Here is a 17305-nt window from a genome sequence, read left to right as displayed (position 1 = left end):
TCTCCTTCCCTACATATATATGGCATTATATGCAAATGCCTTACATGAAATACAAGTTCATATTTGGATTTCACATTTATAAATTATATGTCATATATGCAACAAACATCTAGAAATATTTTAAATATATATTTTTAACAGTTGTAATTACAAACGTATATGTACATATATGTTCAAACATATGAGCTATAATGTTATAGTTGTTCATATATAATAATAATATTTTATTATTATTGTTGATACTATTATTATATAATATAGTAATATATTTAAACGTATATCTACATATCTGTAATTCCAATGGGTGACAAAAATAATATTTAAAGTGTCCATTTCTGCAATATTTTGAAAAATATGTTGAATATAAGACATACATTTTAAATATGGGAAATCTAATTATGACCTTGTATGTTTAATCTAGAAGGACAATAAAATTATGTTTTGTTATTTTTAGATTATAGATATCAAAATTATAATTTCTAAATATATTGCACGAAGTACAAATTAAACCATACAATATCTCAAAATTAATAAATAATAGTAATTAATCATGAATCTTCAAATAATGAGAAAAATCTAAAATTTAATCACAATAAACTTTACTTTTTTGGGGAAAAATATAAAATAAACAGGGGTGCTAATAATTGAGGAGGGCTAATAATTCTGACTTCAACTGTATTATATCACAGACAGCATTTCAGTTCATCACCACCATATTTACCAACCAGATTAACTATTCTCCTTTCCCACACAGAAATCTTATATATGGCATTATATGCAAATGACTTACATGACAAAAGTTCATATTTGGATTTCACATTTATAAAAATTTTTATTAAATTTATTAAAACATATTTTTTTTCAACAGTTGGAATTACATATATGTACATATATGTTTAAATATATGAGCTATAATGTTATAGATGTGTTAATATATAATGAGATTAACAATATATTATTATTATTATTATTATTATTATTATTATTATTATATATTAATAAATTTGAACATATCTACATATCTATAAATCCAATGGTTGAAAAAACTATTTAAAGGGCCATGACACCCCCCACTTTCGGTTAAAGTCTACTTCAGAACTTTTTCAAAAGATGCATGATTAATGGGCGTGGAGCTCCGTGAGCATCGGGCAGGAGTGGGCGTGGCCAGCAGGGGAGAAGGGGAGCGAATAACTGTTGTTGTCAGTTAGCTCACAAACTGAGACACAAACCGTGAGACGCATGAGTTTATAGGTCACAAAGTTAAAATGCAAAGAAATAAACAGTAATTTAATGCCCTGCAACATTTGTTATTCGTAATTTCATATACACATAACCACAATTTATATCATTATAAAGATAAGTGTGTTCATGTAAACCCTATAAGGATTCTCCCTCGATCCCAGTGTCTAAATTATAGATCTTGAATGCAGACTCAGTGCAGCAGGTCTCCTGACCTGTCAATTTTAACCATTAGCCCTGCTGGTAATATAGAGGATTTAGGCAAACACAGCAGCACAGTAATGTGTCTGAATGTGAACGAACTCCTGATAAAAGTCAACGTCCGCCATTCTCTAATTCTCGTGCTGCTCTCCCGACAAAAATGCTTGCAGCACACACACAGCTTTGCTGTATGATCGGCCCTGACAGGATCGCGGGGAAAAAACATGCAACAAACCCCGTGGATCATGGAAACAAACACATACGAGCCTTCATGAACGGCTACGTGCCGTTGGTCTGTGTCTCACTCACAGCTTGCTTGAAACTGGCAGGTCTGCCTTCGGAAAGCACGTGCTCTCATAAATAATAAAGCAGCCGGCTCTTCTCATAGGATAAGAAAACTCCGCTATGAATAATAATGAGAAACCGACGCGTCATCATTGCACTTGCAGTACTGCGCTATGTCACCGATTTTGATCCCGCCCCAAAAATTATTTTAAACCCGGAAGCTGAAATTAGCTGACAAAAGCTCAAAATTATCCAGTTTTCCCTACAATTAAAGCTGACAGGTGCTAACATTGTCTTAACTGATGCTCAACACACACAAATCTGTTAATATTAAAAAAAAAAGTTCTCCAGGGTGTCCTGAACCTCTAAAGTGTCAATTTCTGCAATATTTTCAAATATATGTTGCATATAAGACATCAATTTTAAATATGTGAAGTCTAATTATGACCTTGTATGTTTAATCTAGAAGGACAATAAATGTATGTTTTAATAGAATAAATATATATATTTTTTATTAGACACACATCTGATGCTTGTATTTGCACCAGCTCCATGTCCACAACTTCACACATTGGGTTAAATTAGTCTTTACAGTCTCCTTCCACTGTATCTGTTCAGCTGAGGGAAAGGAACCAACCCTGTGACATCAGACACAGGGACATTCCAAGATGGTGGCGCCCTAGGTCTAAAATCCATAGTAAAACATGCCGTTTTCTTCTAAACAGTAACATTAATCGAGTTTAATATATTTTCATTCAAGTGGAATCCAATGTACAAAATAATGTAAACTTGACTGAGTGCTTAATTTCCCCTTTAGGGAACAGTCAAAAGTAATATTGAAGTACCGAAAGCTCAAACCTTCTTCTGCGTGTTCTCCAGATGTCTGCTCTTGGCATGGACTTCCTCCTGAATGGAGTCGTATACGTTCAGCAGCACACTGTCACCATCTTCACTGCTCTGGTTCAGAGCTTCGATCAGCTGCTTCTTCCTCTGATCGGCCAGAGTCTTCCTCTGTTTGTGTCTCTGCTTGAGCTCCTCGTTCCTCACCTGCTCGCCACCCACAAACTCCTGCTCCAGCTGCTGCAGCCTTCAGACAACATAAATGATCAGAGACAGCATTTCAGCCCTCCATATTTAATATCCAGATAAATCATTCTTCTTCCCCACATAGAATCTGATATATGGCGCTGAATGCAAATGACTTACATGACATACAAGCTCATAATATGATTTATTTTATCTTTGCCATGATGACAGTGGTTAATATTTTACTAGATCTTTTTCAAGACCCTTCTATACAGCTTAGTGACATTGAAAGGCTTAACTAGGTTAATTAGGTTAACTAGGCAGGTTAAGGTAATTAGGCAAGTTATTGTATAACAATGGTTTGTTCTGTAGACTTTCAGAAAAAAAAATTGCTTAAAGGGGCTAATAATTTTGACCTTAAAAGTTTTTTTTTTAAACTACTTTTATTCTAGCCAAAATAAAACAAATAATACTTTAACCAGAAGTAAAAATATTATCAGACATATTGTAAAAATTTCCTTGATCTGTTAAACATCATTTGGGAAATATTTAAAAAAGAAAGAAAAAAAGAAAGAAAAAAAAAATCAAAGGGGGGCTAATAATTCTGACTTTAACTGTATATATAAAAGGCCTTTTAAATCTTCTTTTTTCAAATGTTGGAATTAAACATGTACATATATGTTCAAAAATATTAGCTATAATGTTATATATGTGTTCATATATAATAATACATTATGATTATTTTTATGTATTATAATAATATTTGGACATATTTATATTTAACATATTTGAAACATCATTTTTTTCAATTTTTTTTAATATACGTTGCATGTATGGCATAAATTTTGTATATGCGAAATCCAAATATGACCTTGCATGCCCTATATGTCAACTGAATATATTGCCATGATTTCTATACGGGTCTATTTGAAGCTATACGAGTGTCACTGCATTACAAAACATGCACCCAAATGGCATTTAAAAGCACAAAAACACTTTTAGTCGGGATGAATTTTATGGGGGAACAATATTTTGACTTATTCCCATTGTTGGAACTGGGGATGCTTTATAGCAGGGGTGACCAACCCTGTTCCTGGAGATCTACCTTCCAGCAGATTTCAGTTGCAACCCATAACAAACGCACCTGCCTGTAATTATCAAGTGCTGTTCAGATCCTAATCAGTTGTTTCAGGTGTGCTTGGACTGGAGCTGAACTCTCCAGGAAGGCAGATCTCCAGGAACAGGGTTGATCACCCCTGCTTTATAGGAACTCCTTTTTGGGAGAAATTATTAAGCTCCTACTTCAGGAGGGGTCTTACACACCACAACAGACACTAACAAACAGTAATATAAGTGCATGCTGATTGGGTGATAGTATGTCATATGAAATACCAGCACAATGATTATACAAAGCACAAACATGCAAAAAAGTTAATCTTATCCTTTCTTTGTGTTCCTTCAGTCACAACTTTAAGGCCAGTTAAGCATCTCACCTCTCCAAAGCAAGCTTCTGGTCCAGCTGACCTGGTATGGCAACTACAACCGAATCTAAAATTTGACTTTCTCCACTGGCAGCTCCTTTGACAATGGCATCAACAGAAGATGGTCTCTCCTAAACAAAAGGGTCATTTATATTTGTGAAGTCATTAAACAATATTAAATATGCAGATGAAAAACATTTTAAAAATGTTAAATACATTTACTAATGCGAAATAAAAACACCTCAGATTCACTGTGGTCAATCTTAGCCTGTTCTTGTGAAGCCAAAGAGGCAGTGATGGGCTCTTCTTTATGTTGATGAACACCACCTGATTTAATAGAATGACAAGATTCTACAGATCAATAACATACAGAACCATAAGACTGACCTAAGGAAATCAAATTTCAACATTACCAGTGGTGTGTGTTCGACTACCTCTGGACCTTTCTAAAGAAGAGAGCCTAGTCTCATATGATGTTCTCAAGGCAGCGATGTCCTCCTGGAGTTTGACTTTAGACTCTTGTTCGGCATCATACTCTGCCTGCAGCCTCGCTAGTTTCTTCTCATATTCCTAAATTAACATTCACACATTACACATCAATGCATTTGGCTTAATTAAGGCACATTTACAAGTTTACTACCTATAATCTAGGTGTGTTCTTTAATGATAACAGCACAAAGGAATTATAGTGTTGCAGGGATTTTCAAAATTCTGTCTTTTTCCATCTGAAGATTCATAAAAACAATTGATTGCCCAATCATCCTGCTCAATTCACAAAAAAGAGCTGCAAACATTACAAGATGCTGACTGACGTCTACTGCTTTTGATCAGCATCTCATATCATAACATTCTTAGTATGAACTTTATAATGCGTTGATGGTATACATTTGATCAGTTTCCAGGGGAATTACAGCGCTCAGCATAACAGAGTACACCCCATTTTGAAAATGAATATTTTATCCATTTGTCAGAGAATATATGCAGTGTATTTGGGTGCATTTAAACAAAACAGATTTATTAAACAGATATATTTATAAAAATTATATTTTAGTCACTAAACATATTTAGAAATGGAAAACAATTAAATTCAAGCAAAATAATGCAAAAAAAAAATACAACCTACAAAATAAAAAAAAAAATTTGTTTCTCTTGATTTTTCCTCTTTTTTTTTTAAATGTGTATTTAATATTTTTCTATAACATAAAAGTTTGGGTGTGCTAGTTTTTGGACCGCTATCGCAAGTTATTTTCTTAGATAAGCTCCAGATTTGGCTTCAGTACTGACTAATCTAATGTATATGCACAAATATAATATTGTATAGCTTCTTATTAAAAATATGAATTTAAAAGATAGATTCGTGAGAAGTGTACCTATATATGCTGAGCACTGTACAAATCTGCACTGTACAAATCTTTTTTTTAGGTGTACACTTCATTCAAGTCTAAAAACAACACCTTTGGCAGTTTAACGTCTTCCTGTTCCATATTGTTGCAATAAATTCAACATTGTGACTATAACAGATGTGGCCGTTCTCACATTTGGTTAATTTTCGCAAGTAATTCATTAAAATGTGTAAATAGAAGAACTATTTATAATAAAGAATAAGTTGTGTCATGTTGCATTGCACTATAAGGCTCTTTTTATGAGTGGCCAGGCCCATACTTTTAACTAGTTTCTTTTAACTAGCTGTAAGATCCAATTCTTTGTTGAACTTTTTTATTCTATAGCTTTTAAAAATGCTTGTAGGCTTGTTTTTAAATATTGTAGAGTGCTTTGGATCAATTTTAACTTTATACAGTAGAAGTAAAATTATTAACCCACCTTTGAATTTGTTTTCTTTTTTAAATATTCCACAAATTATGTTTAAGAGAGCAAGGAAATTTTCCCAGTATGTCTGATAATATAGTTTCTTCTGGAGAAAGTCTTATTTGTTTTATTTGGGCTAGAATAAAGGTAGTTTTAAATAAAAAAAAAAAACATTTTAAGGTAAAAATTATTAATAAGATAGAAGAATAAACCTTCTCTCTGTTAAACAGAAATTGGGGAAAAATATAAACAGGGGGGCTAATAATTTTGGAGGTTTAATAATTCTGACTTAAAACTGTATATGGGGTAGATCAATTAAAAGGGTCTAAAATATAAGGAGCAGCTAAATTGGTGAGAGCTTCAGAATTTAACTAGAAGCCAGTGTAAACATTGTAACGTAGGAGTGAAATGATCAGAAATGGAAGTTTTGGTTATATTTTGAGGAAGCCAACAGAATAAAGCATTACAATAATCTATTACTGATATTACGAGAGCATTCACAAGAGTAGCATTGCTCTTTTACAAAAGTAAAAGACGGGGAAATTCATATTCCTGATATGGAAGACTGAGGAACAAGTAACGATATTGATGAGCTTAATAAGGCAATGTTTCAACAAAGATGTCACAAAAAAAAATTGTATCTCATTACAAAAAGAAATGGTGCAATAATCTAATGACAGCGAGAAAAGGTTCGACTTTGAGCCAATAAGAAAACTTTTTGCTTTATTATAAATTGAGTTAAAGAAAGTTAGTTGAAAACTGAGATTTTAATTCTGCCCTCAACAAGGTTAAGAGGTAACGTTGAAGAAGGTTTAGAAGACAGAAGTTAGATGTCAATCAAAATAAATACCAAATTTCCTAAAAAAATATGTAAATAGGTAAAAGATAAATAAGAAACGGAAGAGGTCCAAAAACCGATCCCTGTGGAACACCAGAAACAACATGAGTGTGCTTTGATGTATAGTAAACAAACAGTAACAAAACCAATGCAAAGCTCTGATCTAATCTACTTAACATTATAGGATGAGAAATGGTATCAAATTAAGTCTAGCAGAAAAAGTATTGACAGAAGACCTGAATTTGCAGCAAATAGTAGATAATTTGAGATCTTCACAAGTGCAGTTTTAACACTATGGTATGGTATTGTAAATAAATCTTGTTGTTTCAAGGCTCAGTGATTACCTTTATATCTCACAAACCTCTTTTATCTTGTCTTTCTCTGCCTCACTCTCTGATGTGTTGCTCTGGGGTCTCGATACAACAGCTGGAGCTTCTCCTGACTTCTGACCTGCCAAAAATGCTGATAACAGACAAAAAAATGGGCTTTTTAGCTATTCAGATACATTCAGATTTAACCAAACGGTGTGTTTCTTACAGCTGAGGTTGCCAGATCCCAGTTGCCCAGAGATTAACGCCTGCAACTTCTTGATCTCCTCCTGGTACTCGCGCAGGAGGGCATCTTTCGGGTCCTCATTGATGCGAGGACGATTTTGGATGCTCTTTGCGCGGTTGGCGTAACGTAGAGTACTTATGCTCTCCTCGTAATTGTTGTCGGCAGGCGACAGACAGGCCACCATAAGGGTACGGGTATTTCCGCCCAGAGAGTCCTGAAGCAAACGGGTCAGCTTAGAATCGCGATATGGGATGTATTTTGACCGACCGTCAACTAATGCAGATATGACATTGCCAAGGGCTGAAAGAGACAAGTTGATCTTGGTGGCTTCTTGAAGACGATCTCCAGTAGCACCAGTTTTTGATTGTCGTTCACTACCGGCAAGATCCACCAGGTTGAGCTTCCCAGCGCGCAGATGTTCATCACCAGCAGTATCTATGCCCAATTAAAGATTACAGAGATGTTAAAAATCCATATATTCATTCATTCATTTTCCTTCAGCTTAGGCCCTTATTTATCAGAGGTAGCCACAGTAGAATGAATCGCCAAATATTCCAGCATTTGTTTTGCGCTGCAGATGGCCTTCCAGCCGCAACTCAGTACTGGGAAACAATCATAAACTCTCGCATACACACCATACATGCCAATATTTGGGGATGGTGGTGGGAAATATGGAAAACTCCCGGGAAAACCAGGAAGGTTGGCAAGTATGATTCACAAACATTCTAATACACTACGGCCAATTTAGTTCATTTAATTCACTTACACAACATGTCTTTAGACTGTGGGGGAAACCAAAGCAAACTCCACACAGAATTGCTGGTCCAGCCGGGACTCGAACCCATTAACCCTTGAATACTTTTCAAACTGACCACTACTTTATTATGTTCATGGCTGTTTTTGCCCCATTGACTTCCATAATAAAGACATTTTTGGACTGCAAATCCATGACATCAAATAATTATGCATTCTTGATTGTTGGGGTTTCTCCCTGTTGGGAAGAAGTAAAACTTTTCATTTTTACTGTAAGGTAGTAAATTTGGGTAGTGTTTTGTAGAATTTTGGGTAAATTTACAACAGAAAAGCTTTCAACATTTCCCAGAGTGTACTGTTTTACATTTCAAAGCATTTTCCCAAAATATGTTTTAAAATAAGATTTGTCACCAGAAATCATTCCATTTGCTGAAACACAGAGAAAACTGGGGCCAAATTAAGCCTCAAAATCACCCCAGACTGGATGAAAACATCCTCAACAGCACACAAGCGTTAGATTTGTTATTTTAATGCTATTTTAAAATTTGATGTAAATTTCAGTTTAGCTTTAGTTTGTTTCATTAACGGTTTTGCTAGTTTTAGTTTAGTTTTTATTTAGTTTACACATACTGTTGTAGTCAGAATTATTACTTTTTTTTTTCTTTTTTAAATATTTCCCAAATGATGATTAACAAAGCAAGGAAATTTTCACAGCGTGTCTGATAATATTTTTTCTTCTGGAGAAAGTCTTATTTGATTTATTTTGGCTTGAATAAAAGCCATTTTTAACTTTTTTAAAGCCATTTTTTTACTATTTTTAAAAGCCATTTAAGGTAAAAATTATTAGCTCCTTTAATATATATTTTTTCAATAGCCTACAGAACAAACCATCGATATATAATAACTTGCCGGTCACACTTTACAATAAGGTTCATTAGTTAATGTTAATTAATGCATTTACGAACATGAACAAACAATAAACCATACATCTACTACTGTATTTGTTCATGTTAGTTAACGTTAGTTAATGAAAATACAGTAGTTCATTGTTAGTTCATGTTAACTCATGATGCATTAATGTTAACAAGCATGGACTTGGATGTTAATAATGCATTAGTAAATGTTCAATTATGATTAATAAATGCTGTACATGTGTTGTTCATGATTAGTTCATGTTAGTAAATGCATTAACTAATGAACCTTATTGTAAAGTGTTACCAACTTGCCTAATTATCTGCCTAGTTATTAGAGATGAGTTAATAAAACTATTATGTTTAGAAATGTGCTGAAAAGAATCTCTCCATTAAATAGAAATTGGGGAAAAATTATTAGGGGGGCTAATAATTCTGACTTCAACTGTATACTTACTCATATAGTTTGAATGTATTTGGTTTCAGTTTTAGGTTTAGTATAGTTTAACTGAGCATATCTAGTGTCAACCAAAGCAAAGTTAAGTGTTTGCACTGCTTACACGAACTTATGTGCAGACTTCCAAGTACTAAAAGTAAAATATTAGTTAGAACACTAATACGACACTGAACCCAAAACCATACACAAACAATTTAAACGAAAAAATGGGGAAAAAATATGAAAGATTTAGAAAAACTTTTTAAAATTTTATTTTAAAGATCATTCATTCATTTTCCTTCAGCTTAGTCTCTTATTGATCAGAGGTCAACAGTGAAATGAACCGCCAACTATTCCAGCATGTGTGGATGCATCCATGTGTTTTACACAGTAAATGCCCTTTTCAGCTGCAATCCAGTACTAGGAAACACTCACACACACTCATTTACACACACACACACACACACACTATGGTCAATTTAGTTTATTAAACGCATCTATAGCGCATGTTTGGACTGTGGGGAAAACCGGAGAACCCAAGAAAACACAAAGAGAACATGCAAACTCTACAGAAATGGCAACTTGCCTTGCCGGAACTCAAGCCAGCAACCTTCTTGCTGTGATACGACAGTGCTAACCACTGGGCTACCGTGCCATCCCTGTAAAGATCGTATATGTAGTTAAACATGCATAGTTTGCATATTTTCACAAATGAAGAAATGTGTTTTCTGTTTGTCTGTAAAAGCAACATCTACAGATTTTGCACCACAGAATGAGTGCCTATTAATTCTGAAAATGATTATTAGTTTTGCTAATTATCATTTTATTTCAGTTTGTTTTTCAATCACTGTTAATTTCAGTTAGTTTTAGTTTTCATTTGATATGAATTTTATTTCAGCTAACAAATGTTTCTTTGACCAATAGTCTTAGTTTCAGTTTTCTATTATTAAAATAACCTTGCATCAGACACAAACCCATACTGCAGATCTCCAGGTGAATGGTGAATATGGAGTGCGAGCGAGAGGAGTCTTTGTTCATGAGTGTGTATCCCACAGAACGATTCCTCCAGCCAAGATCCATCACCCGCTCACATTCCCCAACACTGTGCACCGTCTGCATGGTCAGATCCCGCACATATACTCCACGCTCAGGATGCTCCTTCAGCTTAATCACAGAGAGCATTGAGACATTCAGTATACAATATGTAAGGCACAATGAACTCTGTGTGATTAATGGAGACATACCTCCATCTTCTGTTTGATGTCTTTTCCCAAAAGATCTCTGATTTCCTCTTTGTAGATTTCCAGGTAAGAGGCTCGTACAAGGAATTTCGTGTTCTCAGCACACTTTGGAGAAAGGTTCAGATTAAGGATGATTTGTGATCACCAAGAGTGCACATAGTTATTAATAGAGCAAAATTATAATATTCTGAAACATTACCATCTATTTGGGTAACTGCTGTAATATGTTTTAAATTGAAATTTATTCACAAAATAAAAAGCTGAATTTTCAACAACAATTAGTCCACTCCTTAGTGTCACTAGTAGGGCTGTATATCTAATTTCAGAATCGTTTAAACAATGTACACATTTGCAATAATCAGACTGCAGGATCTGGAATGTCGATTTTACCATATATTACAGTTCATAAAATTGTGGAATCATTGCAAAGATTAATATCAGAGTAAAACTTTTCCTTTGAGTGTTTTTGAAGTCTTTAAGCTCATTTAAACCATTTAGGTACATGCAATTATAATGTTTAAAGCTTAAAGATTAATTGTATGAAATTACTTACACAATGACATTTTTACCTGAATTTCTGTCTAAATAGTCTCTCCCAAAAACATTGATTTGTATCTGCTCTGTATTTCAGTATTTTTGTAATGTATTTTTTTTTTTTTAATTCAGATGCTCCCTGACAAAGTCAATGCAAAATAATTATTTATTTACAAATAGAGCTATTAAAATCATATGGTGAAATTGTTTTATTCAAACAAATTATTTTAATTAATTTAAATTATTCATATCGCAATGTAAGCTGAGAAAATATTATATACTTTTCCTTCTATGCTAATGAAGGACTACTGAGACATTCCAAGCATGGGATGGGTCCTCCTGGTGAGGCAGAGTTCCTCACAGCTCCGATACACATCTCTGCCACTTGCTTACAGCAGGGGTGTCCAAACTACGGCCCGCGGGCCATCTGCGGCCCGCAATCAGTTTTGTGGCGGCCCGCGAGGCTTTTTATAAATATTAATAGAATCTGGCCCGCTATACAAAAATGAACATAATTCAATAAATAACCACCAGGTGTCGCTATTACATGCCTGCAATTAGACAGCACTTCTTGTTACGAAGTAAAACTAACCGACCAAACTGAAGGAAACATAATTGATAATCACGTTTTGGCGAGCCATGGCACAACCAAGAAAAAGGAAAATCAACAGTGAGAGCAGGAAGTTTCAGTCACGTTGGGGCAAAGAATTTTTCTTCACAGAGGTCAGCGGGAAATGTATCTTTTTAATTTGCCAGGAATCAGTTGCAGTAATGAAGGAATATAATATTAAAAGACATTATGAAACAAAGCATCAGGCCTTCAGCTCTTACACTGGTGCCGAATGAGATCAGAAAGTAAAACAAATAGCAGCTGCTCTATCAGCTCAACAACAGCAGTTTTTTTGTGCTATTAAAGTGCAAGAAAATTCTACACTGCACTGCAAAAAATGTTTTTTTTTTTTTTTAATTTAGATTTTTTGTCTTGTTTCAAGTCCAAATTGGAACTGTAATTTGCCCAGAGAAGATTCAAGTTTTTTTTTTAACTTAAACTTAAGTCTTTCTAGAAACACAGTTGGATGACCGAAGTAAAATAATTCCATAATATACACACACACACACACACATCTATCCATCCATCCATCCATATATATATATATATATATATACATATACATATATGCGTGTCTGTGTGATGTATGTAAAATTTGGCCCGGGACAAAATTTTTTTTTTTTTGCATCTGGCCCTCGCCCCAAAAAGTTTGGACACCCCTGGCTTACAGTAACCATGTGCTTTTCACCATACACAATTCATCTAATTGTTTTCTTCCTTCTGATATCTTTGTCATGTTTAGTGTCATTTGACAGTTTATGACTTCAGTGTTGTAGAGATGAAATCAACAGAGACATTGATTAATTGTATTTCAATCTACAATATATTTGCTGAGTCATGACCTGGGGAGAGTATGTTAATGTACTTCTCCCCCACTTTATCTCCTCAACTTTGCTCTCATGTTCAGCTGGTTTCGGGGCTTGGTTTTCACTCATGTTTGACAATGCTTTGCTCAGGGTATAATAGGGAAAGTTAACTGTTGATCTGGGAGAATGGCTTTTACTCTGCATCTCCCGCACACCAGTGCGTAGCCTCATATGCTAACAAAGGCAGTTTCACTGTCTTTGTTGCTCAGCAGTGCATATGTTACAGCTAATTTCTTTATACAGTATGTTAGTTTGTTTCATTCTAATGTCTGTATATTTAAACATGTAACTTAATAAACAACTTTGCCTGCTTTAAGATGTAGAGATTCTTTCTCTTTATCAACGATGATAACTTTAATGGAGTCAGATTAATTACAGTGGAGTCAGATAAATAATGGATTTAAACACACCATCCTTCAACTGCTTTCTGTTTCCGATTATTGGTTCAGAATAGCAGCGTAAGCTTCAAGCCTTACAGCAATATACACTCACCGGCCACTTTGTTAGGTACACCTGTCCAACTGCTCGTCAACGCAAATTTTTAATCAGCCAATCACATGGCAGCAACTCAATACATTTAGGCATGTAGACATGGTCAAGACAATCTGCTGCAGTTCAAACTGACCATCAGAATGGAGAACAAAGGTGATTTAGGTGACTTTGAACGTGGCATGGTTGTTGGTGTCAGATGGGCTGGTCTGAGTATCTCAGAAATCTTCTGGGATTTTCACACACAACCATCTCTAGGGTTTACAGTGAATGGTCCAAAAAATAAAAAATATCCTGTGAGAGACAGTTCTGAGGGCAGTTTTGATGCCAGAGGTCAGAGGAGAATGGCCAAACTGGTTTGAGCTGATAGAAAGGCAACAGTAACTCAAGAAGACCATCTCTGACCGCAAAGCACGTCCAACCTTGAGGCAGATGGGCTACATCAGCAGAAGACCACAAGGGGTGCCACTCCTGTCAGCTAAGAACAGGAAACAGGCTACAATTCACACAGGCTCATCAAAATTGGACAATAGAAGATTGGAAAAATATTGCCTGGACTAATTAGTCTCGATTTGGATGCTAGGGTCAGAATTGGCATCAACAACATGAAAGCATGCATCCATCCTGTCTTGTATCAATGTGTCAGGCTGGTGGTGTAACAATGTGGGGGTATTTTCTTGGCACACTTTGAGCCCATTAGTACCAATTGAGCATAATGTCAATGCCACAGCCTTCCTGAGTATTATTGTTGACCATGTCCATCCCTTTATGACCACAATGTACCCATCTTCTGATGGCTGCTTCCAGCAGGATAACGCACCACGTCATAAAGCGCAAATAATCTCAGTCTGGTTTCTTGCACATGACAACGAGTTCACTGTACTGAAATGACCTCCACAGTCATCAGATCTCAATCCAATAGAGCACCTTTGGGATGTGGTGGAACGGGAGATTTGCATCAGGCATGTGCAGCCGATAAATCTGCAGCAATTGCTTTGTGCTATCATGTCAATATGGAGCAAAATCTCTGAGGAATATCTCCAGTACCTTGATTAAGGCAGTTCTGAAGGCAAAACGATACTAGGGTGTACCTAAGAAAGTGGCCAGTGAGTGTATAACACAGAATATATCAGTGGCAATGCCAGTTTTTTCCAGTATCGTGCATCCCTTGTCATTAGGATCACACAATCAAAAAACAGTTTAATAGCTGATTTTTTGTTCAAGAAACATTTCTTTATTATCAATACTGAAAAAAAGTGGAAATCGTGACACGTTTTAGGATTCGTCACATAGAAAATAAAACAAAAACATGACAGAAATGTGCCAAAACATGCTAGCAATATTCTAAATCATGTTAACAACTTTGAACATGCTAGCAGCACGCTAAAACAAAAGATTTCATTTCCAAAAACAGATTTTGAGATTTTTTCAGAACTCTAGAACAGTTGTACTGTATATGTATATGTAATTTAGTCATCTGAATTTGCAAATAAACTCTTAGAAAAAAAAATGTTTTGTTTTGTAAACTGGTTACCTGGATTGTCTCAAAGATGTGCTCAAAAGCTCTAGGGATGATTCCTCTCTGGGAAGGAGGATCTGGTACACCTTGCATTGTAAACGACTTGCCGCTGCCTGTTTGTCCATAAGCAAAAATGGTCCCATTGTAGCCCTCAGTTACACCCTGTAACGCAAAAGAATGAGAATATAAGGCTGATGAAAGAACGACAGACAGACAGAGATAGACAGATAGACGGACGGACGGATGGATGGATGGATGGATGGATAGATAGATATTCAGGTCCTCAGTGTTGTATATATAGAGACTTAAGGGCCCAGCTTACAAGCACATCTAGTAAATAATCAATTATAAGAAGGGCTGTAGGTTACTTCCGTGACTGATTTTAACTCTATGGTGTTCAGTTTCAGATAAAGGACAACAGGTATCAGATAACACACATATTGGCATTCACACACACACACTGGAAAGTTAAGTGTATCTACAGAGACTCTTACAGTCATGCTTAATCATACACACACAAAAACATCAATATTACCTCCACCAGAGGATACGCGATCTCGTTGTAGACCTCTTCAGTGGAGTGGTTTATATAATAAGTCCCGTCAAACGTGAATTGTTTAGGGGGCTCCTCCGTGTCCCCAGGTTTCTTAATGAAACACTGACAGTGAGTGCTGTCAACGGACACCACAATTTTACAGTTCATCGCCTTCTCTCTGTTGTTTAAAGGCCGACATCTGACGACCACCTTCACGGACTCTGATGCCATCAGGACGGATGCTGTGGTGTTCGCTTATCTGCTGAGGAGAAATGGAAATACCGCTCCTAAAACCAGTTTGTTTTGTGTCATGGTCATCCTATGAAGACTATAGCGGCGTTTATGAAGACTGTCATCCGGTTCGGGTTCCGGAAACCCCTGCTTGAGGGCAGCCTTACATTAAATAAAGCAGCGTGTTTCTTTTGCTGTGGCGTTCGGCGTCGCTTGGCAACCGCAAACTTCAAACGCACCGGCTGCATCTGTACAAAGCGCCCCCAGTGACATGCGCACTGATTGTTGTACGTTGGATAAAATATAATTGACAACACAGTCGAGACCTACTGATTATTGTGGATATACATTTTTGCTATAAAGAAAAGGAAATGTATTTTAAGGGCCAGTCAGACATTAATATCAGACAACACCAGACTTCTGCAAACCATCCAGTCAACATAAAAAATATCATCAAAAGTAATAAACAATAAAATTATATGAATTTGCAATGAATATTATGAAATAATATGCAATAAGCAGGGACAGGTTTAACCAATAAGGGAGGTAAGCATACGCTTAGGGCCCCAGAAAATTTGGGGCACCCCAAAAAATACTTACAAGTAAAAATATACCTATAAATTATTTATATTTAACATCGTTTTCTATCATATTTTGTCCAGTAATTAAAATTGCATTGTAATTATTACGTCTGTGCAAATGTGTTTAATAATGGTGTATTCCATCAGACAAATCAGATAAAGATTTAGCTTTAAAAATGAAACCATTTATTATTTGAAGTTTATTTATTTATTATTATTGTAAGACAATTTTAGAAACTAAGATTGAGTGAGATGAGTTAAATGTCAACAACAGAAATAAACAAACAAATAAATAAATAAATACAAAGGGTGCATATTAAGACGTTTGGGCCTCATGGCTAGAATTGCTGAGCCCCCCCAAATCACTAAACCTGCCCCTTGCAATAAGATAAAATGTAAATAAATATATAATTACATCTACATATAAAATAAATACATGTATATACACCTACCCTGTAAAAAAGGCAGGGTTCCACACGATGTTGTCCCAACACAAGTCGATTTAAGTTTTTTTTTTTGCGTGTAAGAGACCACACAGATTTCTTGAATTATGGATCTGAGTAAAACATTTTCTAGAAAGTTTTTTTCCTTTTCAGAAACTGACAACTGCTCGCAAAGAACAAACAAGGGCTTCCTAACTCTTCTGTAGTTAAAATTCATTTTTATAATTGTCTAAAAATGAAAAAAAGTTCTAAAATTATATAAAATATATTTTATTAAGCAATGAAAGCTCTAAATTACCTTTATTTTAATTTTGGAGCAAATGTCATTGACTGTTTAGATTATAAAGCCAGTTATATTTTACTCAAACATTAATAAATCATAGTCATGCAACTTATTCTTCGATCATTTAGTGTTCATTAACAAACATTTTTTAATTATACAACCACGACAATCATGGACACTCCTCCATACTTATTACATGAGCTTAAATTTAAATGGCATCTAATTGCATATTATTTAGAAAGATTCAGTGTTATAGATTTTTACTGTATATTTCCCATTAAAAAAAGGTTCTGCCTTGATGAATGTCACTCTGATAGACTGTTGAATAACATACTTGATAGATATCATTCATTCATTGTCATTTTAGTTTGGCTTAGTCCCTTCGTCCCCAGAGCAGAATGAACCATCAACTTAAGTATATATTTTACACAGCCCTTTTATT

General features: G+C 35.1%; 1 protein-coding gene and 1 long non-coding RNA gene across 8 annotated transcripts in view; one reads left to right on the top strand and one right to left on the bottom strand.

The window, feature by feature from the left end:
- The window catches only part of kif17 (kinesin family member 17), a 24522-nt gene extending 8769 nt beyond the window's left edge, over positions 1-15753 (bottom strand). For 2 of the 7 annotated variants that reach the window (XM_087272497.1, XM_087272498.1), the window contains exons 1-10: positions 15326-15695; positions 14806-14952; positions 10776-10877; positions 10506-10695; positions 7414-7866; positions 7238-7338; positions 4646-4802; positions 4474-4559; positions 4245-4363; positions 2584-2812 (exon numbers count right to left, since the gene is read on the bottom strand). In XM_087272497.1, the coding sequence (XP_087128623.1) occupies positions 2584-2812; positions 4245-4363; positions 4474-4559; positions 4646-4802; positions 7238-7338; positions 7414-7866; positions 10506-10695; positions 10776-10877; positions 14806-14952; positions 15326-15556 (1815 nt within the window). In that variant the 5' untranslated portion in view covers positions 15557-15695. 7 annotated transcript variants of the gene reach the window in all.
- Positions 8853-15761, top strand: LOC147841867 (uncharacterized). The gene is made up of 3 exons (XR_015503064.2): positions 8853-9095; positions 9427-11706; positions 12587-15761. It is a non-coding gene; the product is annotated as an uncharacterized LOC147841867 (long non-coding RNA).
- The last annotated feature ends 1544 nt before the right edge of the window (positions 15762-17305 follow it).

Source organism: Danio rerio, chromosome 11 (assembly GCF_052040795.2).
Source record: "Danio rerio strain M-AB ecotype USA chromosome 11, GRCz13ab, whole genome shotgun sequence".
In the NCBI taxonomy this organism is placed as follows: domain Eukaryota; kingdom Metazoa; phylum Chordata; class Actinopteri; order Cypriniformes; family Danionidae; genus Danio; species Danio rerio.
This window is presented reverse-complemented; position numbering and strand designations above follow the sequence as displayed.